This window comes from Pseudochaenichthys georgianus, chromosome 5 (assembly GCF_902827115.2).
Source record: "Pseudochaenichthys georgianus chromosome 5, fPseGeo1.2, whole genome shotgun sequence".
Classification (NCBI taxonomy): Eukaryota; Metazoa; Chordata; class Actinopteri; order Perciformes; family Channichthyidae; genus Pseudochaenichthys; species Pseudochaenichthys georgianus.
The window spans coordinates 24497254-24522253 of NC_047507.1; the positions used below are offsets into that span (position 1 = coordinate 24497254).

Here is a 25000-nt window from a genome sequence, read left to right on the forward strand (position 1 = left end):
TCCAGCGTCATCATCGTTGGAATTACAGTTGCCCGTTGCCTGGTATAATGCAAAAAGGACAGAGGCCATGTTGTATTTGTCCGAGCTCAGTTACTTATTGGCCATTGCTGTTTTTGCTTTTAATATCCTCTATGATGCGTGTAATAGAGACTTCTTGTTTGGGGTGTGGGGGGCTTTAGCAGTCCCTGACCTGCGGGTCTTTGGCCCATCCGAGGGGACTATATTTAGCTGGCTCGGTGCCTGGGGAACGGAAGAGGGAGGAGATAAACTGAAGAGCAGTTGAAGGGGGATGCTGGGTGGCAGACTGAGCGTGGTGTGTTAGTTAGCTGGAAGGAGGTCTAAATGGCTGCATTGTTGGTCATTCTGGAGTGCACAAGCCACATTGTAAGAGAGCACACTTTCTGCTGGCCCAATGGAGGCTGCCTGGCTGTTTGACTGGCTGGCAGCACTCGATTCTCCATCCCTTTCCCAGGAACATCGGACATTGCAGCCCAGTCGGCTAGCTGTCATTGAGGATGGCTGTAGCAAATGGTGGTGTTTATGTGGATCCTATAGGACATTGGTCACCTTCTGGACACTTCCAGCTGTTGGCCAGTGTATTATTTATCATTAACTATCATTACAGCTTTTTCATCATCAATAGAAGTTCCACTCAGTCTCTTAGGGGGTGTTTAGACCAAAAATAGTGCAGCATTAGAAAATAACGCAAGGCGCTGCGTTGTTGTTGTTGTGTTGCTACAGGAACCAGAGACGTGACGACTTGCACAGATTTTCCCCGACTGTAGCCCCTTGAAAGAACGAAACCATTTTTTCATTGATAATCTTAACTGCATTTGCTGTCATACTTTTGCAGTAATTTATTTAATTTTCTCTCTCTTCTGTGTTTCAGTGAAGGTGGGGCAATGGACTGTGGGCTTTGCACACAGCGTAGCTTAGTCGGCATTCAAACTTTATTTAGACCACTATTAATATAAGCTGCTCTGTTATAACACTGTGTTGGGCTTATAAAGCATGCTTTGACTTCAATCAAGAAAGAGTTGAAGCGCTGTGAGTAAGAACAAAGACCTCCAATAGGGTAATTCATGTAGTGTAAAAATGCCGTAGGCTTAACCCTTTAGCTTATAGTGGGGACAAGCCCCATCTGCCAATCCCCCCCTGAAGTGGTAGTAACTGAGGGAAACCCAATCGCGGAAGTCCAGTAAAACATCCCTCATTTTAAATTAACGCATAGCTTATCATTTTACCATTAGATCATCTACCTTTATGGTAAACCTTAAAGGTGGGGTAGGTAAGTTTGAGAAACCAGCTTGAGATACACTTTTTGTTATATTCCATGGAATGCTCTTAACATCCCGATAGCAATGAATATCTTAAGTGCTTTGACAATAAATTCATTATTTTAGCCGGCCCGGCTAAAATAACTGGATGGCCGACCTGCCTGTCAGCCTTCCATCTGTGCACAAACTTGTCTCGTGCCCTCATTGGTCATTTGCGCGTTCGTGTGTGTTTGAGGAGGGGCTCTGTAAGGAAGTGGCAGATTTGTTCCGGCTGTGTATATTTTCAAATTCTAGCGCGCTCGAGCTGGTTTCTCCAAAATGACCTACCCCACCTTTAATGCTGTTCAAACAAGTGCACTTCCACACTCTAATTTCCACTCAGGGATGCAAAAAGTAATCTTTTAATCTAATGGGAGTTAGACTCAATTTAAAATTGGCTCTAGAAAATTCAGTCCCATTTGATTGGATGAAATGTTGAGTACAAAGAGCGATTGCTAATTTTGGTGGCATTTATTTCAACACCAGCAAAGAAAATGTATTTGACAAAACTAGACTTTGTTCAAAATTATCATGGATTATGTTGCTCCCCTTGCGAAATGCTTTTTAAGAGTGTTAATGGGGTTAGCCCAAAAACAATACATATTTGATAAGAGAGAGACAGACAAAAAAAGATAACAGTTAGGCCTTTAGAAATAGAAATGGACATTAAGAGACTAGAATCATAGGTCTGCTGAAGTTGACATTCATTCAAAACTCGGAACAGGGGCTTGACGCTACTATGAGAATAGCTCTATCTGAAATAATAATAGTTCCATCTTCCGGGTCAGCCCACTTCATGTGAGTCTGAGTTGTTATTATCACTACAAAAAAAGCACATTCATTCTGATTGTGACCGTTTTCCCAACAGCCACATGGCCAGTGATCGAATACATATTGGAATAAATAAAACAAATATAGGAATTTGTGATTATACTACTCGGAGGTGTTATTTGTCCACTCTTCCCGGTGATATTCTCTCAGCTAATCCCTGATAGTCCATATTTTCTTCCAATTGCTGAAGAACCCTATTGCAAATGTATTGCATCATTTTCTCTGTCATTATGTTGACAAGTAGTTATAGTCGCATGTTAAATAGTTACACTGAACACAGACCTGCGCAGGCTGCCTTACAGTATTTGTCTGTTTTGCTCTCGCCAACAAAGGTTATAGTACACTTGAGCATGCGTCACAGTTTCCTCAGAGACTTCGCCTCTCAGCATGCATTGCTGCAGCAGGTCACATTGGTTAGGGTGCAGTCAAATATTGGTATCCTTCCAGTATAGTTTAAGGCTTAACCTCACACGTTAAAATTGGCGTGCTGAAAATGTTCAGCTCCTTTGTAAAGCTGTGTCTGTACTTTGTGATACTCTCATGCAGACTTTACCTGCGCATATCTTCAAGAGAAAGGTAGTTACTTGTACTATGATCTGAGACATACTTCCTTATTTTGGAGGTCTGTTCTTGTGTCTGAGCTCCATCTGTTTAGGTCAAGGTCTCGGCTTCACCAGACCTGAGTCAGTCACTACTCTAATCAGGACGGAGTGGAACAGAACTGTCCGCAGTCAGTGTGTGATGGGAGTCATCGACCAATCTGCACATTTTAAATGGCTGTGTGTGTGTGTGAATGACTCGAATTCTGATCAAGTCTGTGTGCCTGTATGTACTTGTACATCTACAAGCCCTGTTTGGTTGCATGTTTGTTGTGTCTGTGCTATCGAGCTGTTTTGTTCAAGTAACCCATGATGCTTCTGTGTGTTTCTGTGTGCCGTTTCATTTGTGTTTACCCAGTGATAAATACACCGGGCCTTGGGAAACGAGGGGGGTCGTGAGAGTGAAAGGGAGAGAGAAATATGGGGGTGTTGAGGGATATGGCTGCTTTTCTCTTGGTGACAGAGCCTGTTGCCATGGAGCTGGTCCTCCCATTGGTGGAAGTCTGGTCCAATCGCTTAACAGCACAGATTGTTTCATCATTGAGAAGTTTTTCCCCTCTTCCAGTCTCACTAGCCACCCCTTGCTCCTCCATTTGTCTCTACTCTCTTCCCTCTCCTCTCTCTCCCCATCTCTTTCATTGCTTCCTCCTTTTCACAGTAAAAGAAGCTGATCAATTACAAGGTTTATAATGAGGGCAGGAGCTGACACGGTAATTCATTTAATATCAGCTTCTCAAGTGAAGCTGCCAGAATCTTTCACAAAACTCATCTGTACTTGAGAAGACAAGATAATCCCACATTTGGTTTTGATGTATGTATTTATTGCACAGCTAAGAAATAATTGGAAATGGTGTCTTACTGGCCAGAAGGTATGTAAAATGTGGCCATCTTTTGCACAGGCAGACTGTTATAGCTGTTTAAAAAGGTTACCGTCTTTCCCTTAGTAGTGTTCTCATTAGTCTGATGCTCTATCAGTTTCAGATCATTCAGCTTGTGAACTGTCTGCTCTGAAGCTCGCATGGTGTTGCACTCAAACATAAAACAAACTTGTACAGGACAGGTCTTCCAAGTTTGACATGGATGTAGTATTCTCTAGTATTATTGCATCCCAAAACAAAAGAAAGATTTAGCATAATTAATATAAAGACTGAATTCGTTTTTGTCTATTGGATACAAATAGAAAACTATAGGTTACTTACGTAACCCCAGAACTCAGAGTAACATGAAGTGAGATGTCTCACTATGGATGCGCCTCATCGCGGAGCAAACAGAAGCATCATCTCATTACGCCAATCCTGATTGGCTGGTGATCTTGACGTCAACGTCAGGGGAAATCACCCCCTATAAGTAGCCTGCGCCACGACGCATGCGTCTAGGGGTGGGCGATATTGAAAAATATGTTATCACGATATTTTCAGGCAGTATCACGATAGACGATATATATCACGATATTTTTTCATGTCGGTTATTATGGTTATTTTTCAAGTTACTTAACAGTACAAGCACCTACAAGGTAACAGACACTAAAACAAAAAGGAGTAACAGACCAAAATAGCATTTCAAGCTGGTTTTATTTCAGAAATGAATCCCTGAATCCGCAGTGAACATCAATAAACATGAAAAGGAGGGTAAAACATAACTAAGTAAAACATAAAACATCAATGAGGAAAAGTCAGTGCCAAATAATTAAAATGTAAACTTTAGACTAGACTTGAAGTGTAATAAAAGACTTTAGCATAACTGAAGGGAAAAACATAAAACGCCACAGCGTCAGTTATGTCTTTCCACCGTTTGCTAGTCTTTTCATAAGGAGCCCCTTTATGAAATGCCTGCCCTATGGTTGCTCGCTGCAAAGAAAGGGGGCGGGGACTTTGGGAGCGTGTCAAACAACTCGGACTGAACGCAAGCAGAGGTGCGCTGACATTGTGAAATCGATCGGGCTTGATATATGGTGAAATTAAAATCAGTAGGTGAGGCTGGGGGAGCGGGAGGGGAAGAGGCTCTCCGTCCGCTGTCATAGCCCCCTGCGCCGCGCACGGAGAGCCTCTTCCCCTCCCGCTATTTTTTTTTTTTCAAATATTATTTTATTTATTTATTTTTTTATCACGATAGGACGATATCTCTGAAAAAGCATATCGTGGAGACCTAATATCGTCACGACGATATATATCGTCATATCGCCCACCCCTACATGCGTCATTCAAAATAAGCACCTCTTCTCGCTTCACCATAGCAAGGAGGGCCGTCTGGTGAGACATCTCACTTCATGTTACTCTGAGTACTGGGGTTACGTAAGTAACCTATAGTTCTCATTCATAACACTCCGTTCGATGTCTCACTATGGGATATTGTAGCTCCCGTATTGCCAGACGAGCTTATCTCGAAGATCACCGATCAACCAGAATTTAACAGGTGGAGTCCCGACTCAACAAGGTGCCCAGCACTGCTCGGGCCACGCTTGGAGCGGAGACGTCCAGCCTGTAAAAGCGGACAAAAGTGAGCGGCGAAGACCAGCTTGCCGCTGCACAGATGTCTTGGATGGAAACACCCTTGAACAGAGAGAGAGAACCTCTCTCTCCAGAATATGGGTTGACTCTCTCTGGGTTTGTGAAAACAGATAAATTATAACTGTTTTGAGAAGCCCAGGCAGATGTCGTGAGTATCTCCTGCTGTATGCTCCTTAGAGCCAGTTGAGATGTCACGCTTACGGCTCTGGCCGGCACTGCGCATGTGCGTGACGGAGGTGCCCTTACAGCTCCAGCCGGCACTGCGCATGCGTGTGACGGTGGTGCCTTCACAGCTCCAGTCGGCACTGCGCCTGCACGTGCTGGTGGTGCCTTTACAGCTCTAGCCGGCACTGCGCATGCGCGTGACGGTGGAGCCTTCACGACCCCAGCCGGCACTGCGCATGTGTGTGGCGGTGGTGCCCTTAAAGCCCCAGCCGGCACTGTGCATGCGCGTGGCGGTGGCTTCACGGACCCGTCAATAATCCGCCTCTTGAGAGATGCCGTAGCTGCTCTCAAGAGGGGAAGAATTGGCGGGCTGTCCTTTACAGCTCTAGCCGGCACTGTGCATGCGCGTGACGGTGGAGCCTTCACGACCCCAGCCAGCACTGCGCATGTGCGTGACGGTAGTGCCCTTAAAGCCCCAACCGGCACTGCGCATGCGCATGGCGGTGGTGCCTTCACAGACCCGTTTATTATCCGCCTTTTGAGAGAGGCCGTAGCTGCTCTCAGAAGGGGATTTATAGTTAACGGACTGTTTATTGTTTTTCTTTTCATTTTTTTGAGCTGCGCCCTTGGCCGAAGCCTGGATGCGTTAGCGGAAAATTGTTTATTTAAACAACAAAGATGTGACATGTGTTTTATGCGGACTTGAGGATGATGTTGAGGCATCTCTCGAGGCAGCGCAGTGTGCGAAAAAGTACACGTCCCACCGTCCGGGACGTGCTATTTACAATATCGGACAAGTAGATCTTTCAATTGACTTGTCCGGCGGACAAGTGACGTTTTTCGGCAAATTATTGATACATTCAGTTTACAAAAGGCAGAACTCATTCGCAAATTGTACGTGTCCGCCATTGTTCGTTTAGAAGTGTTAGTTTCTGTTCTGCTTGTCAATTCCTAAGGAAATGCATCTCACCGCTTTCTGTACAGTTAGACGGGGGCGGGGCAGAGCGGGGTGGGAAGTGTAGCACAGTGGCAGTGTTGGGAAGCAAAACTCGGTTCCGAGTAGGAACACATTTTGCAGGTCTCCCTTGAAAAAGAGATCTATGATCTCAATGGGACCAATCTGGTTAAATAAAGGTTTGAAATGAAATGAAATGAAATAACAATTGTCCGGTACCGGGGTTAATAAGAGTTGTGAGGACAGGAGGCGAGGCCGAGCCCCGCGGACTGCAGCTCTCTCTCTATGCTCCGTATCAGCTGATCGCGGCGCAGCTCAGCGTCTCTCTCTCTCTCTCTCTCTCTCTCTCTCTCTCTCTCTCTCTCTCTCTCTCTCTCTCTCTCTCTCTCTCTCTCTCTCTCTCTCTCTCTCTCTCTTTCTACACACAGTGGATCTGCTGCCCGTTTAACAGCCTCATCTTTGTCAACCTTTCTTATGTTCTTTCTCTAACATGTAATGAAGGTTATTAAGCGTTTTAGCTCCTGTGTTGTTAATATTGACCGCCATTTCCTTTATGAAGTGAAGCAGCCTCCCTGTCTTTGTCCTCGCGCTGTCCTCACATCCCCGGACCCCTAGACTCGGAGGAGCACAGGGATGTCAGTATTGTTTATGAAGCAGGGTATAGAAAGTACATTATTGAAATGAAAATACTATTTATTTACTTTTACAAACAGTGAGCAGCAGGGCAGCTGCAGCATGTGTATTGCAGGACATGTGTAAGCGTGCAAGCGTCTTTGAGTTGTAGAAAAGCGCTAGGCCTATAGGCTATACATCTAATGTGTCATTATTATTATTATTATTAGGCCTATGTGTTGGACATGTGTGGTTGGACTCTGTCTCACAGGCAGGTTGCAGTGTAACATCAGAGGACACTGGGCCAATTGTACATTCTCAAACTGCACCACTTGGAACTAACTAAACAATGCAGAGATTATTTTTATATAATTGTATTCAATAACCGTAAGAAATTAAACAGTATGAAGGGATTTGTAAATAGGTATACAGATTTGACTTAATGTTTTCATAAATATATTTTTCTCCCAGTTTGTCATGGGACTTATTTACCCTCTCAAAGAACCGGATCGAGAACCAAAAATAACCGGAATCGAAAAGCAGAACCGGAATCGTTAAAATCCAAACGATACCCAACCCTATGTGTGATGCAGTGAAATCTTACCGTTCACTTACGTTAGCGGTGTCATAAAAACCGTAGGAAAATGTAAAATACGATGACGAAGAAGAAGATTCCAGTGGCCCCAATTTGTGTCCATTCTGGACAAGTGAAAAATGTATTCGTACAAGTAAATTGCCAAACTCACTTGTCCATGGACAAGTACTCTCTAAAAACTTTTTCTCACACTGCAGCGGGGACACGTTTAGAGCCGGGGAAAGAACTTCCAGCTCTGTCACAGAGGGGAGAAGGAGGGGCTGTCAGGCCGCTCACTTCTTCTTCCTCGACTGCTAGCCGGAACCGGAGATTTTCTAGGCCAACTCGCCCTCGTCTCCTGCCTGGGCTGGGGACTCGGGGTGGGCTGCGACCTCTGCTGTCCTGGTACTTTAAACCTAGCAGGGTTCGGTGCAGCTTGGGCGAAGGGCCGCTGTTGCGAAGGCAGCGGCTGGACCCTTCGAGGGAGACAGAGGTGGAGGGCCTCGTCTTCCTTCTTTTTCGACTCGCACTTCCTCTGCATGGAAGCGAGAGCGGAGCCGGAAATCCCCTCGGGAACGATGGGCATATCCAGCACATCTTCCTTTTCCCGGTCTGGGAGGTTGGTGAGGTTGAGCCATCTAGCTCTTTCCTGCACCACCATGATCCCCATTACCTTGCCCGTGGCCTGGACGGCGCAGCGTTGGACACAGAGACAAATGTCTGTGACCGCGGCTATCTCGTCCAGAGTGGCCGGTCCAGGATTGCTCGACAGATCCTCACAGAGCTCCGCTTGGTACGCGGTTAGCATCGAGGAAACGTTCAGAGCCCTGGCGGACAATGCTGCGGCTCTGTAGGCCCGTTCAGTCATGGTCGACTGGAATCGGTCCGTTTTTGCTGGCAGCGTGGGGTTCCTGCTTGGTGACGGGCCCATCCTCGGTAGGAGGTGGGCTGCCACCAGCGGTTCCATAGGCAGTATGCGGAGCAGGCCGAGCCTCTCCATACAGTCACAGTCAAGGGAGGAGGCACCCTGGATTGGGGCCTTGTTGCTAAAGGGCCGGTCTCTCCACGAGACCGACACCTCATCCAACATCTCCGGGAAGACCGGAAGGAGCTGCCTCTTCGTCCTCGTTGTTTGGGGAAAATGTTTCCCCTCGTAGCGGGACTTGAAGGTCTCCTTGGCCATTTCGGGCCATGGGATGTCTAGCCTGGACGCAGTGCGCTGACACACAGCCTGCAGGTCCATGCTTAGACAGGGCGAAGCTGGTGTGTTATCGCCCGGGAGAGCAGCCATCGCTCCCGGCTTTGCAGCCTGAGCCGATGACATGAAGATGTCGTCTTCCTGCTCATCCGAGTCAGACAGGAGGAACTCAGAGGTATCCTCTTCGTCCTCCATGTAGTCTAACTCTAGGACATCTTCTGCAGGTGAAACCATGGTGAGGTCCAGCCGGGAGCCCCAGCTTGGTAAAGCGTGGGGCCCCGTTCCCGCGTCTCTTGCCGCCACCGGGTCTCGGCCTGATATGGCGCGGGATTCCGGTTCTGCGGCTGCCGCTGTCGATGAGCCCCAGACCGACCCAGTGAGGGGCTCCATCTCTACAGCGGACGCCCCCGTGTCTTGATTGCCAGCCGGCAAACCAGTGGACATGAGGGGGTCCTGTCACGACAGGCTAGCTTGTTGTGCTAACCTTCGGCGGAGGCTCTTCATGGTGAAGCGGGCACAATGCCCGCACGAGCCGGAGTTGTCAATGGCCTCCTGGGCGTGTTCCAGCCCGAGGCAGGACGAACAGATCTAGTGTGAGTCTGTGCCTGACACTTTCAACCCGCAGCCGCAGAGCCGAGCCTCCGAGTTCCTGACTCCTCTGGTGTGAGGGAGAGAGGCATCCATCTTATACGCTGCGTGGCGTGAAGAGGACCCGCTCGTAACGGGTACGTCGAGAGAAAAAATAGTTCCCAACCTGTCTTTAATCCGTAGAAAAAGGACGGTGTGGGTCTTTTTTCTCAAAGAATATTACCTGGTGTGGTAATATCCTTTTAATCCTTTTAATCCTTTTTCTCCTTCGTGGAAGAAAAAAGTAAAAAATCCGTCCTCGCTACCGTGGTGTCGGCAGTGAGGGAAAAAACAAGCTAGCAGCAGGTGTGTTGCTAGCTTGAACAATCAAAACCTTACCTTAATTGCTGAGGAAGAATGGCGAGGTTGATTATAATACTAATTGGTGTGTTAGTACAATACTCCTCTGTGAGAGAATAGGGTAGCCGGCTAACGCCCGTCGACCGAAAATTTGCTTTTGGTTCAGTCTGTGGACTGTTAAGCTAGCCCGGCTACCATTAGAGATGTGCTCTGAAGCGAGAAGAGGTGTTTGAATGACGCATGCGTCGTGGCGCAGGCTACTTATAGGGGGTGATTTCCCCTGACGTTGACGTCAAGATCACCAGCCAATCAGGATTGGCGTAATGAGATTGATGCTTCTGTTTGCTCCGCGATGAGGCGCATCCATAGTGAGACATCGAACGGAGTGTTATGAATGAGAACTCTTATGTCGGCTGAATGTTTCTCCTAGAAATGTTGTAGCATGACCACAGTAGTGAAGTGTCATTTTACTTATGTGATGATTGAATTGTAAGCTTGCCCTTCGATCAAATAAGGTGCAGGGCTCTAAATAATCCATTTTCTTCTCCCAGATTTCATTTTATATTTCCCAAATTCTGTGTTTTACCAGGAACATTGTCGTAAATGTTATCAATGAACTTCATGTAACAACACATTTTCCTGACTCATGCTAGTTGTTTGGATATCAGGATGTTAATTTAGAATTTTAAGGCTTTATTTAATCTTAAAACGACTACGGCAGTATCAGTTTTGCTTTGTGAACTGTGTAATGTGCTCCGGTGATGTTATTGACGCGCTCCATCAGGGCTTCCTCTTGACAGACACTGATGAGAAGATGCCTTCTAGGCTCAGTATTGGACGAATTAGTTGGCCATTGATTGCACAAAAATAGAACTGCGTTAATAAACAGGGAATTCCCATTTGTCTAGATGCTTAGATTCAATGTTGCTTAAGGTTTAGATTCCCTCATTGATACTAGTGGGTATGTTCTGTTGTGCGTGGTTGTATGCATTTCACAGTTTCACAATAATGTTTTATCAATCTTAAGAAAAAGTTGAATATAATGGTATAACATTTTAATTTGATACAAACCCAATGTTTATTTTAGCTCTGGCATTAGACACATTTATTTGAACAACATTTCTGCATTGCGAGTCCTTTTTTTCCTTCATTTCGTGTTTGTTCACACATTGGATTGGTTTGGTTTCATAATTCTTACCTACTTCTTTAATTTTGAGGAATTCCAAACTTCTCTCCTTCACTCACACTTTTCTCTTCAGTCGTCATTAATTCATGCAAGATCAGGATCCCCCCCTCTCTCTACTGGCATGCATTCATTATGCAGGAGGAAGACTGGTTCACTTGATCAACACCTCTTCACCTCTCTCCATCACTTTCTTCTTTCTCACTATTTGTATCCTTTCTTTCTTAACCCTCTGAGACCCACATAGGACATTTCTGTTTTTGTATATTTTTGTGTTTTGCCTAATAAATTGTCATTTCTTTGCAGTAAAATCAAGTTTTACACATCCCAGAAATCAACACAACCTCAGCTAATGATATGTGTCACTCATTAGAGACTTATATACACTATAATAGGGGATATTTGCCCATAAATAAAAAATAAATAAAAAACGGAGCTTGAATGTTTTACTTATTTCATTAAAAAGAACTGCTAACCATAACATTGAAAGAAACATTCAACACAGAAAATTGCACACATTTATTATCATTGTATCATAACTGATTAGAAGATTCTAACGTATTCTGTTCAATAGTTATGCCCATTCTTTTGGGCAGTGTCCATGGGCGTTTTTTTGCGAAGAATTGTCATTTTCTGTCCTGCCAATTTTGAAGAGTACACATGATATAACATGTCCTCAATCACACATGGCATGCTGAGCAGATTCGTCTGAATTTTCATCAACATTGTCCCCTTGAAAAATCTGCTCCAAAGCCTCAGCTGTAGTAAACGTCTTTGCCGTCCTTGTTTACTTTCAAAACACTAAAAGAACGTATTCCAACTTTTATTTATTTATTTCGCGCGTGGAATTATACCGGCTCTCATTTCAGTAAACATAACATCAGAACAGACAGGCAACCCTCTGAATCAGACTCCGATTGGCTGTGACTGCATCCACTCAGAGTGTCCGATTCAGAAACGTGACTCTTTCACTCTTTACGTCAGAAACAAAGATGGTGGATGAGAATAGATCTATAAATGATGAGCGATGCGCCAGAATCAAGGTGAGACCATCCGCAGCATATACAACTTTATGCATTCATTTCACCGAAATAAGTAAACGCCTCTCAATGAAAAACTGAATAGAGTTGTTTAGTGCCGTTTCTGTAGTTGAAGAGGAAAAACACGGCATGTCTCTGGCTGAAACAGCTGAGAAGTTATGACGCTTTGAACACAACGTGATCTTTGGGATCGTATACGGCCCCGTGGGTCTCAGAGGGTTAATACACTTTCTGCAGTTCCCCCCTCATGCAGGAGAAAACTATTCATAGGTTATAACTAGAGCCAAAGAGACTTCAAGAGAGCTACAGAAAGGTAGGTAGGTAACTAGGAAGGGAGGGGAGGGAGAGAATGAGTCATAGCTCGTCCCACAGGACTGAGTGGGTTGGCTGAGTGGAGGAGGATGGCGTCAGCAGTAGGCCTGACAATTTAAGAAGACACATTAAAAGAGACAGAGAGCTAACACTTGGAAGTGGGTGGATACTAGAGAGAGAGAATTGATGGGAGGGGTTGTTGTGGAAGGCAGGAAGGGGTATCCTCTAGCATTGAGAGGGGGAGGCAAGGAGAAGGACAGAGAGAGACAAATATGGAAGAAGAGAAATCCTGTCTTCCACTGCATTTCACTGTTCATGTCCCCCTCGTCTTTTTGTCTTGTGTCCACCCTTCAGGATGTTTTTTCTCCATATCTTTGCTGCCGTCATCAAATACGTTTCCTCTCAACGATTCAGACACCTTACAACTTGTATATAGCTCACAACAGAACATATATACAGTATCCTTTAATTGTCTACGTGTATTAATATTTGAACAGTTTTGTTGTGAAAGTGCCTGGACAGTTCTTCTAAAGTCCCCAGTGCTCTGCAAGCCCCCCACCCCTCCCTCCTTGTGTACAATTGTGCAACCAATGCAAAGGGGAATCCTCTCTGACAGAGACAGACAGTGGTACGCACACACTGCGAGCGCTGCTGATATATAATATGTGCAGGCACTGAGCTTGCACAAACCCTGCCATTGCTACACACACATCAGCCTCCACTCCGCGAAGACACAACCTTGCTGCATTTTGTGAAATGGGTTCTCTCTGACGTCAAACAGAAAAGCGAGGTGCCGAATTGGGTCGGACTGCCTGTGTGTGTCTCTCCCACTGCTGTCTGTGGGTTTGTACGTGCTCGCTCTGCGCTTCCATTCACCTTCCTCTTCCATTCAGCTTGTGCAGCGAAAATGGAGAGGCACGTCTGCTACGCAGGCTTCTCCATTATGAAATTGGAAATCCTGCAATGAATGAAAGTTATAACTGGTAATAGTAGTAGCTCGCAATCATCATCCACACATCTGTAGGAATTGCTCATTCTTTGTTCACTTACACTCTGGCTGTCATTAACCAGAAATAGCAGATAAACACACTTTTATCAGTCAGTCTTTACTGGCTATACTGTCATTTACTGTATTGCACAATTATTAGCAAAATAATCTCATACTGTTCCTTTTTTGTAGGGAGATTTTCCTCCATGTTGTTTTTCCTTACATTGTGCCAGTTTAAGTGGATGAGAATTGGTCAATGAATATATTAATGTAGAAAATGTAAGTATAAAAACCCCAAAGCTTATTATAAGTTCCCAGAGTCAAAGGTATCCTCTTATAATTTCCCTGGACAATTAAAGTATAACAGGGTTATATAAAAACATTTACATTTTCTATTAAAAAGTTAAAGAAGTGCAAATTATCACTTTTTTTTGGTATTATTATTTAGGAATGAAATAACGTAATTGTTAACGGCACAACAGTGTAGATTAACTTTGAGCGTGTTGTTAAAACCACAAATGAATTCATATTGGTATTTTTGGCAACTGTAGCAAGCAGTGGCTTTTTTCTCAACCTGTATCGTGAACAAGACTTTGTTATGTGATCAGTTTAACCAGCTCTTTACTTCCTTTACTACCATGCAGTGGAATTCCTCTCATTTCTCTGGCTTGCCCTGCTGCTACTTATTGCAGAGACCCTGACCCAGCTTGAATGTTGAGGCGGCTAGTAGGGATGGGAACGATTAATCGAATATTTGAATATTCAAAATTATTCAGGTATTCGAATATGAGTTATGAATATTTAAAATTTGGGAAGGGTGCCTACATTGATTACATATTATCAAATGAAATAATTCAATGTATACGACAGTGCCGTAGCTAAGTGTGTTAGGTCTAAAGGTGTGTTTTGCTCCGCTCACCGGTCCCTCACAGCGGGCAGAGCTGCAGGTGCTGATCTCTCTCTCTCTCGCGTCCGGTTATACTTCATTCGCGTTTATGTCCAAATCCATCAGATCTAGCTAGTTCTAGCCAATGATATGGCTGCTGCCCCTCCCTACACACAGACTCAAACCTCATCTTATGCCCAAATTCCAGCTGAGAGGGTCTTCTCTACAGCTGGCCTGATTGTGAATCGCCTCCGCAACCGCCTCTCCCCTGAGTAGACATGCTCATATTCTTAAACAAGAATGAGTATTGAATAGCTACATTCTGTGCATAGCCCTGTTATAGGTTGTTGATCTCTGTTGTAATAGGGTTACGTTACCCTAACTAACCGGTTATGTTGTTCGTGTATGATCCCTCTTTCATTTAAAAACAAGTTATGTTTTAAGCATGAAAGCTGTAGGCCTATAGCTGTAAGCTGTTCAAACTGTGATCACCAGTTCAATACATTTGACAAATTCGACTTGGTTTCTATACTTATTTGAACATGTATTTATTTATCTTTCAAAATTAAAAATATATATATTTTTTTTGTAAAACATTTTCCCACATTTTCAATTTTTTTTATAGGATATGTACATTTCGGTTAAGAGGTTAACCGTTTTTTTGGGGGTCGAATATTTGAATATACATTTGCTTTCAAATGCCCATCCCTAGCGGCTAGCCTACTATCTGAAGTGGGGATTTACATTCTCTGCACCTTAACCCACACACACATACTCACAGTGGTGACCAGACAGATAGTTTGCTCGATGTCTTTCACTGCTTCACACTCCGCTGGCAGTCTTTGGTGTGGTAACCGGACACAGTGGCAGGGCAGAGCCCCAAGTGTCTCAACTGGTTGCCTGTCATCAGGGTCCATGTAAGAGGCTGAGAGGTTTGGTATTGAGTGTGCGGTGGGTCAGCGTGCCCTGCACTACACTACAACAGCTGATGATGATTATTTTGTGGGTGTTGTATGTCGACCATCTATGTGCTTACCCGTGTGAGTGTAATGAGGTTGATGGGGAAAGTTTCCCCTGTCATTTTGTAGGAAGCTGTTTTTTATTTTTGTACTGATAAATATTTGTAGTCGCTTTCACAGGAGGGAAACTTGTACAGGCAGTCCTGACAAGGTTCCATACTGATTTAGTATTACTCTTTAGGTCAAGAATTGTGTAATACAAGTTTGGGTGTTTCTAAAAATGGTCATTAACACAAATAAATCATGTTCCTTTGTTGTTTGTGAACTGGCCAAGTAGTACATTTAAAGCGGTTATCAACTTGCTTGATCAAAGCATCCTGCTCTATAACACCAGCCAGCATGTTAATGTGGTTTTATAAGACCAACATGATAACCCCTTTTAGTTATGACGTAACCGGCCAGAATCCTGTGTGAATCAGCTCCCCTTCTGCATGTCTGCAACCTCATGTCATGATGATGGCAGTTGGCAGAGAGATGCCAACATCAGGCCCATCGACACACTGACTGAGCTGGGACACAACAGGCTGCTATGATTTCTAATGACCTGAATGACTGCAATTCCTCATTGTTGTTTGTATCACATACTTAGAATTGTCCTGATTCTTAGACATCTTAACTGCAGCAAAAGCATTACCTGGAATCATTTATTTTTTGCATCCTGCCTTGTTCTTCCTGCATCCCTCTCAGTATGTGCACACTGCAGTCCACATATTTATTTTTAATATCATTCTTCGCCCTGCTACTCGCTCAACACAAATGGCAGCAGTTGAGTATGACGTTCCCATCTCCTTGGCAACACTGTAGGCTGGTTTGTGTGTGTGTGTGGTGAGGGAAGCGGGAGGGAGTGTTGAGGAGAGAACTGAGGAAACATAAGAGAGGCATGGGTGGAGGAGGAGAGAATGGGTGAATCTGGTTTATTCATAAGCACCCCATTTCTGGCTCTGATTCACAAATTGTACTGCAGCCGCTCCCTGCCATTGCTATGCCATTGGTCCGCTCAGCAATGCGATTGACACACACTCTTTCTAAAACAAAACCATTCATTCTTGTTGTGCAAAAACACACTTTATATTAGGGCTGTGCGATTATGGCAAAAATCATAATCACGATTATTTGGGTCAATAATTGATATCACGATTATTTTGACGATTATTCATTGACCAGTTATTGAACTTTAAAACAAATCATATTTTACCAATAAACAAGATCAACAAATATGTTGGAGCGCACTTCCAAAACCATACTAAACATACATTATTAATATGATAAATAAAAATAAATTAGACCAAAAATAAATTAAATCAAATATGATGCAGTGCACTGTCACAACCTACTGAAAACTCCTTAACATATAGCCAACATTTTTGTAAAACATATTCAACATATTCCACTCAGTTAAACGTTGAAGGCTGGCCAACCGTCATGGTCCAGAAGTAACAGGAAATAAATGTTGAACTACAATTTAAGACCAAATAAAAATGTTTAGGCCACCATGGCAAATGCTGGTAAGGCTGCTCATGTCATCTCTTAAAGATTTTTTGCAAGAAACACCAGCCTGTTTACATAGTCTGGTTTCAGAGATGAGCGCAGGCAGGTGACAATATTGCCACCAGTACTGAAGACCCTCAGCCACGCCCCGACACATGGGGTGACGCCGGCCAATCACAAAGCTTTGATGCGTTCAAGTGCATTATTCTGGCACAGGAAGATTATGTTACAGGACATTAATGATAAAACAGAATATTGTTGTTCTATTTTTAGACACATCTCTCGATCGACTGGTTGGGCACCCCTCGGCTATACCATAGGTCTGTTGTGGTAGCAAAGTAGTCAGCTGAAGCCACATCTCTCTCAACTTCCCCACGGCAAGCGTAACGCTTGACCAACGTGTTGACAAGTTGCTTAAAGCCCTGGTTGCTAACAGTGCTAACTGGGCACATATCTTTAGCGATGTGAAATGTAATGACAAAGTACAAAGCAAATAGTGGAAATAGTTGTACCCTTCTTTTTAACGAGTTGCTGCTCTTGTTCTGACATCTTCGCTCGCGCTGAACACTCACAACAAATGTCACTCCCACGTGGCCGAGTGGGTTTTTAGGGAGGGGCGAAAGCGCACCCAGCAAAATAATCGTATTTTGTCAATTATGCTGTTTTCATAATCGTCGCAAGCCATAATCGTAATCGCGATTAAAATATGATTAATTGCACAGCCCTACTTTATATGTATAAGCTAGCAAAAGGAGATTTTTTTTCAAAGACACTGTCAGTGCATAGTTTGGCTGTATTCTGTGATGCTGTATTGCTGGCTTATATAAGCAGAGCGAGGTTGGGGCATGTGGGTGTCCTGGTCAGTGATGTGTTGTAATGCTGATGCTGCTGCCGATGACGCCCTTGCTGTTGCATTGCCTGGGTCTCCCCACACTGGGAATCCCTGCCCAGTTTGTTCACTCATCTCATCTATCTGGCAGCACAGCAGTACAGGCAGGGACATGCATGAATGGCGCTCATCCGTGCTGCATGCATTCAATCCAACAATCAAGCCTCTGATGCCTTTGTATTCACTTGTGCTTCATCACACTATCGCATGCATGTGCGCATATGCAGCGGTTGGCCCTGTGATACCAGATGATGTAGGCTTGTAGGCCATATGGATTGCTTTTCATCCGTGTTTGTGTACTGTACTGCCTAAGGCATCTTAGTAACAGCTTCATGGCAAGAATTTACCCCAAAGCTGCTTGCAGTTCCGTCTTATCTTTTTCCATCTTTGAAAAATGGGTTTAATGATGAAAATGACAGGATGGAAAATAGAGAATACTATTAATGAATAGGATATGCTACAAAAGGGTTTTTTGATTGGAAGTTTGAATAAAATGAGCTTGCAGCTGCACAATAAAGGAGAATGAGGGTTTGAAAGGGAATAGTTGAGTGTTTATGTTTTATGTTCAACCAAAGCTGGTCAGAAGAATGTACTATCATCTTCTAAGTTTTGCTGCTAATTTAAATTCTGGGGAAGAAACCCATTTTGAAATAGTTCTCTCTCAGAAAACACCCATTTTCCATTCATAAAGATTGTTGCCCACGCTCTAGAGATCTGCAGCCCTGTGTGCTCTGAGCTTTCTGCTGCTTTGTCCCCCTCCCTGCTAGAAGCAGCAGCAGCAGCAGCAGCAGCGATGAGTCACTCGGTGTGTGAAACATGACGTCATTCGTGTCTTCCTCTTCTGTTCTTGTTGTCCAGGGCTCCTGACTGGAGGACAGACCATGCTGCTGCACTGAGCCGGAGGGAGAGAAAAGAGAGAGGCACCCCGGAGGACGCTGAGGTGGTGGCTGGCCTGTTGGTGTGCCCCTCCCCCTTGCCTGACTGGCTAGCTGCTGCCTCTTCAGTTCACCTGATCGCTGTAAATATTGCTGCCTTTCTTTGTTGTGCATGTGGACCATCTTTTATTATTGTTCAACTAAAGATGTGTCTTTTGTTGTGATGTCACAAAACTGGAATTTCTAACTTCCATGCAGTAGATTATACGATATCAATATATATAATACCCTTTTTGATACACTAGGGGAAAATTGAAACAAAATTGAAGAACATTTATTTTTGAATTTGTGTGTCGCCGAAAGAGGAGGAATCTATGTATTGAATAATCACTATATCATTTTTAAAACCCTTGTCTTTTGGAGTGAGTTTGCACTCATTCTTTAACATCTTGATACTTTTTAATTTCCAAACTTATCTTGTTTTGGAAAAAGATAATATTTGATGTAGTTATTCATCCATGTAGTATTGTATATATGTAGCATTCATTTAACACAGTCAATTAGTTTTTTTAATACAGTTTTTCACATTTCTTTCTTCTGTGTGCTGTTTCCCCTCAGCCCCATCCCGAAGGCTGAGGCTTGCTATGGACTGCGCTTCGCCCCCTGCTGCAGCCCAGCCCAGTACACTACCTTAGTGGGTTCCCCTATCTTTCTGCGTGGTTCCCTCCAGACTCACTGTACGGAGTACAGCACAGATCTGGTACCCCCTACAGGTAGATATTATATTACTGTACACTTGCACACATACTGTATATGTCTTTCTCTAAAGTTATTAATTGTCTAAATCTTAATTTGTCAGAACCTTGAATTCTCCTCTCTTTTCTCTTGATTTTTTTCTCCCAGCCACTCCTGGGTTCTCCACCCCACCCAGTCCCCTACTCCCAGCCTCTCCCCTTCCCCTGAGAAGATGTCGGTGAGCCTGATAACAGACATCCAGCAGGAGGGAGAGAGTGGGCCGCTCATCGAGCCCTGCAGTCGAGGAAAGACCTCCCCTCTGCCACAGGGAACTAAAGAAGGGACAGGAGAGGGCCTGGACCCGGAGGACAGCTCCCCACAGGATGCACAGGTGAGGAACTGATAACATGAAAGGGCCAGTTGTGACATTTACAATATTTATATGATGTGTTACAACAATGTGTTTGTTTGATAATTGAATACAAAGAAGGACATTAGAATGAATTTAAAGGCTCTGCAATAACTTTACCTATTACATTAATTCGGCCCTTAGTTAAATCTATAGCTGCTAATTTTCTATGTGTATTCAATGTCCAGTGTTATTATTACTGTTAGTAAAATCATATATTTCTCTTGCAGAAACGGGCTCCCAATCACAGCCATGGAAGGAAAAGGGCCAAGGTAAGCCATCTCTTGTTATTTTTTACAAAACCAGATATTTTCTAAACCCAAATAACGTTGTAATCCTGCTCCCTATTTTAACTGCTTGCTGCTTTGTTGTATAAGATGACCTCTCCTCCATTACTAGACTCTCAACCACAGTGCGCTTCCTGTTATCATTGGTTTAACATCTTAAGTCCCTTTGGAGGGTTACAAGTAGTACTGTGAATGACCTAACCAATCCACAAGAATACAAAAGAGTGAATAGGCTGATTGTGCTCCCTTCACTGCATGCACCTGTTCTTTAATGCATTTAACCATTTCATATTATTTATTATTAACAAGATGCTCCGAAGTTCATTTACATTTTTCTCGCAATTCTTTTTCTCTACTGCCTAATTCTATCAATTTCCTTTTGAGCTGTGCTTGTTCTAAGAAGACCTTGCTGACTTGTATCACTATTCTCACCTTTGAGCGGGGGACTTTGAAAAACTGACATTACACTACATTTAGCCTTACAGGTAATATATGTGTATATATATATATTTGATTTTGTTTCAGTCTAATGCCAAGCTGAAGCTGGTACGGAGTCTGGCAGTATGTGAGGAGTCCTCCGGTCCGTTCTCCACTGATGGACCTCCAGAATCGGTACTGTTTATTTCTGTAACCCCTAACTCTAACTTTCCTCTTCACCGTGTCAGCCTAGCCTGCAATTTCCTCTATGCAATGAAAGTGTATGCATTTTGAGCTATACTTAATAGAATAAAGAAAAATGGAAATGTTACCAACTTTTCTCATAGCAATGGAATGTGGTTTTCCAGGAAATTATCCAGCTTCACATCAGCTGTCCGTCAGACAAGGAGGAGGAGAAGTCCTCAAAGGACGAGTATGAGAATGAAGAGAAGGAGAAGAAGGACAAGGCTCCACGGAAGATGTTGTCACGTGGTAAGGCCAAATATGTTTTGTAGCCTGTTGTCTTGGGCATTTTGTAACCCTGAACAAGATGGGATTAAAAGCTGCTAATAAATTGAGCTATTTTTTTTTATCATTAATTCTTCTTACTCAAATACAATTAATGCGTAATAACGGTGTAATTTAAAATGTCCCACATTAATCATTTTTAAAAGGTTTTGTAGTGTCACGACTGTTACATGTAAATGTAATGTCCAGTGTATTATTAATACTGAATCTAATACCATGTCATGCTAATTTTCTTTGGAAGATAATGGGATCCCTCCCTCTTCTTTTCGAATGACCTACCTCACTCCCTTTCTCTTCTGAGGCCCTCAGGCGTCATTAGAGCATCTGAGATTAAATGGCTAGCCCAACTGTCTAGTGTAGTGAAAAATGATCCCGAAAGACTGATGGTTATGTTTATGTCAATTAAGTTGTTGCCGGTGTGTTTGGGTGCCATTTTAGAAGCTATGCTTGGAATCATTCTGACTTTGCTCTTTCTAACCTACTTTACGGAAGTGTCACTTGCTCTTTACTGTACCTAACAAGTCTCCCAACGTGCTCTAACCCTTCCCTGCCTATTTACCTTTTCCCTCTCTCTGTTAGACTCCAGTCAGGAATACACTGACTCCACTGGCATCGATGTCCATGAGTTTCTGGTCAACACACTGAAGAACAATCCCAGGTACGAGATTATCCACAGCTGTAATCATCAGATCAGATATTTACTTATGGGCTCACTAGGTACATACTTTAAGTCATAAAGACAAGCACTTGCACTTTCATCTCAAATTTTGCTTAAAGGGGACCTATCATGCAAAATGCACTTTTTTTATGTCTTTTATACATAAATATGCATCCCCCGGTGTGTCAGGGAACTTACGCAGCATCAGAAAATTCCTCCGTACCCAAATCTCTAAAAACGGAGGTACAACGGAGCTGATCCAGATTTGCGTCCGATATGACGTTATATCGGAAATGTGGACCCACAGCACTATCAGAAACAATGCCCGACTGTTTTGGACGTAATATGGTCGGTGTTCACATTAGCATCGCTAACACTCAGAGCTAACCTCTACTGTAGAAGCTAACCTGTGAAGAAGCTGGATATCAAAAGGAACTCACCTTGTGGTATAACCGGCAAGAGAGAAAGCCTTTGGGCTCCATAGTGTTTCAGAAATAATCCTTGATAAACCATGATATGGCGTTTCATCACCGCAGAACCTGCCGATAGAATCTCCCGCATGAGCAGACATAAGCTCCGCCCCTCTTTTTTAAAATCTTTTTTTTTTTTTTTTAAAGGTGACATGTCATGCTTTCCCGGTTATTACCCGTCCCCTTGTGTGTTATGAAGGTTTTTATGCATGTAAACGGTCTGCAGAGTCAAAACCCTCAAAGTAGAGCATGTAGGGAATAAAACTCTAAAACAGAAAATACCTCCCCAAAACGCCTCGTTGGAGATACGTCACTGTCCATTTGATTCTTCCGGGTACATCATGATGTCATGTCGTCCCCGGAACGAAATGGACCAATCCGTGGAGCCGTTACGTTACGTCTGCGTAGCCGTTACGTTAAGCCCCCGCTGATTGGTCCAAATTGACCAATCCACGGACATCCTCACACACTCAGTGCAAGCAGCTCTGCTGATCCCTCCTCCCTGGCTGCAGGCTGATAACAGACAGTTGGGATCGCGGCGAAATTCTCTCTGCAGACCCATTCTCACAGCGTTTATCAACCTTTTTCTTACTCAATATCAAGCCACACTTATTGTTTTTACTTCGGCTGTGACTTTGTGTGTGCTCAGGGTGAGTTTCGCTGGGTATCGCTAAACAAGGAAATCACACCTCCACGGAGCTTAGCGCGATTCACAACGTCCCGACTGGTCCCGACCAATCGGAGCACACTGGGCTCACAGGGAGGGGGGGGCAAGAGCTGCAACGAGCCGTTTAGTGGAGAGAGTGAATACACATACTTTACAGAGATGCTGTATGCGAAACCAATGTGAGTTTGGAAAATTGCACAGTATAAATATATTCTAGTAGACCACAACAATGGAATTATGATCAGTGGAAATGGCCATGACATGTGACCTTTAAAGCTTTATACCCCAAATCAGCACTTTTGAAACAGGAAGTGAAATAGAGGGATATGAGGCATGGCTAGAATGGGTGATCTGTTTGGTATTTTGAGCAAAACACTTCATAGACATGTTTTTTATATTTTTGTATTTATCTGAGACCTATGCTATTGCCTAAAAATAGCATGCTAGGTGACCTTTAAGGCAAAATGTTATGCAGCCTGGTTGCATTGATGCTAATATGCAATAACGAATGCAACATGTAAAAGCAAAATACCCGACAACTGGTAAAGCAATAACATTGTTTGTTTTACTGTCTAAGCCAAGGGTTAATATTCCAGGAGGAACAATGCATTGTTTGCACAGTATTTATCCTCCATCCTCTGTACCAGTATTCAGATTAGTTGTTGATGTCAAGTGTCTTTTAACCCCCACAAATCAAAACATGATTGCTATCATCAGTGGCCCTCTACCGCCAGTCAGAAGAGGAGTGGAGAGATTCAGCAGATTGTTTGCACTGAATACGTGGCTTTCAACTGTCTGTACTGACCATTCTGTCCATTTTATTGACAATTTTAACTTTTTCTGGGATCTGACATCTTTTCAAGGCAAATGGAGTTTGTCTGAACAAGTCAGGAGTGAAATTGTTTATCTCTAACATAATCAACTGCCTACGTCATCAATATGTTCCCTCTGCCAAGGACAAGCGGCAAGAGGAATCAAAACAGGAGAAAGACACAACACATCGCGCAGACAACCCTGAAGAAGTATCACTGCACCCGCCTGAGGAATGTTCTGATTATGGGAGACCTATGACACAAATGGAGGAGTCTCCACTGCCCGTCTCCCTCCCTGTCAACGCCTTTGAGGATACTGTTCATTCATCCCCCAGCTCTCTCTACTCTCCGCTCACCCTTTCACCCTCGCCCTCCCCCCTGGAGTTCGATGACCGCATGAAGGCGACACGCAGGGTTGGCAGCATGTCCTTTACCTCCGCCCCTCAACGACGCCCACCAAACTCACCAAAGCAGAGACGCGCACCATCTCCCCCGGCTTCATCACCATGCCTACCACAATCATCCAAACCAAAACAATACAAGGAAGATGGAAGCAGATTTCCAAACCCCCCTTTCTACAGTGTAGCCCTCACCCTGCCCTCCTATGATGAGAGGAGCAGGGTGGTGGGTCCTCCCTCCCCTTCAAAGCCTGATAGGGATATGTGTGTGTACAAAACGCTGCAAACTGATATTTTCTGGGTCCAGGCTCAAGGGCGTATGGCACTCAACTCTTTCCAGGACATGCCGGGGCCCTGCCTGCCTATAGCCTTGCTGATATCTGTGTTGATAGGTAATAGATTAAGAGCGGTGAATCATCTTAGATACAGGAAGCGCTCAAACGTTTGTGTGAGTTTATATAATTTAGCAGTGATTCCATGTCAGCCACAGCTTGTTACAACAAACCTGACTGATAGTGTGTTTAACAAACTTAAACTAGCTTTATTATATGTCAGGTCTTTTGCAGGAAAAACATTTTTAATCAATGATTTTATCACTGAGCACAATCTCGATTTTATGTTTTTAACAGAAACTTGGATTGAACAAAAATAACAGTGCAGCTGTTCTTATCGAATCAACCCCTCCCAACTTTAGTTTTATGAGTCAGGAAATAATGCATAAGAAAGGGGGTGGAGTTTCTATTCTGTTCCATGATTCCCTTCAATGCAGGAAGACATCTTATGGGAACTTTGATTCTTTTGAATATGTGGCCCTTCAGCTGAAATGCTCCTCTCGAGCTCTGTTCCTAAATATCTATAGACCACCCAAATACTGTGCAAGCTTTTTTGATGACTTTACTGAACTGCTGTCTATAGCGTGTATTGACTTTGACCGTTTAGTCATTGTTGGTGATTTTAACATCCATGTTGACAACCCCCAGGACAGAGGGGAAAAATAACTCTTTTGTGTTCTTGATAACTATGGACTGACTCAGCATGTGACGGAGCCCACGCACAATAAGGGGCACACTCTGGACTTAATTATCTCAAAGGGTCTGAATATCTCTAAGGTTGTGGTGACTGATGTTGCACTCTCTGACCATTCCTGTTTTCTTTGAGAGCTCTATTTCTGTTCACAAAAATGTTCAAAAAGAGATAACCACAAAGCGATATTTAACTGAAAATACTAGGGAAATGTTTACTCAGAATTTTTCTT

The 25000-nt window shown here is 43.7% G+C and overlaps 1 protein-coding gene across 12 annotated transcripts in view; it reads left to right on the forward strand.

The window, feature by feature from the left end:
- The window catches only part of LOC117446295 (R3H domain-containing protein 2), an 81517-nt gene that overhangs the window by 13184 nt on the left and 43333 nt on the right, over window positions 1–25000 (forward strand). For 11 of the 12 annotated variants that reach the window (XM_071203174.1, XM_034082417.2, XM_034082425.2 and 8 more), the window contains 7 exons: window positions 18348–18507; window positions 18983–19137; window positions 19268–19490; window positions 19739–19780; window positions 20321–20407; window positions 20581–20704; window positions 21320–21398. In XM_071203174.1, coding sequence (XP_071059275.1) covers window positions 19332–19490; window positions 19739–19780; window positions 20321–20407; window positions 20581–20704; window positions 21320–21398 — 491 coding nt within the window. In that variant the 5' untranslated portion in view covers window positions 18348–18507; window positions 18983–19137; window positions 19268–19331. The remainder of the gene's footprint in view (window positions 1–18347; window positions 18508–18982; window positions 19138–19267; window positions 19491–19738; window positions 19781–20320; window positions 20408–20580; window positions 20705–21319; window positions 21399–25000) is intronic. The other variant, XM_034082419.2, reaches the window with a different exon arrangement.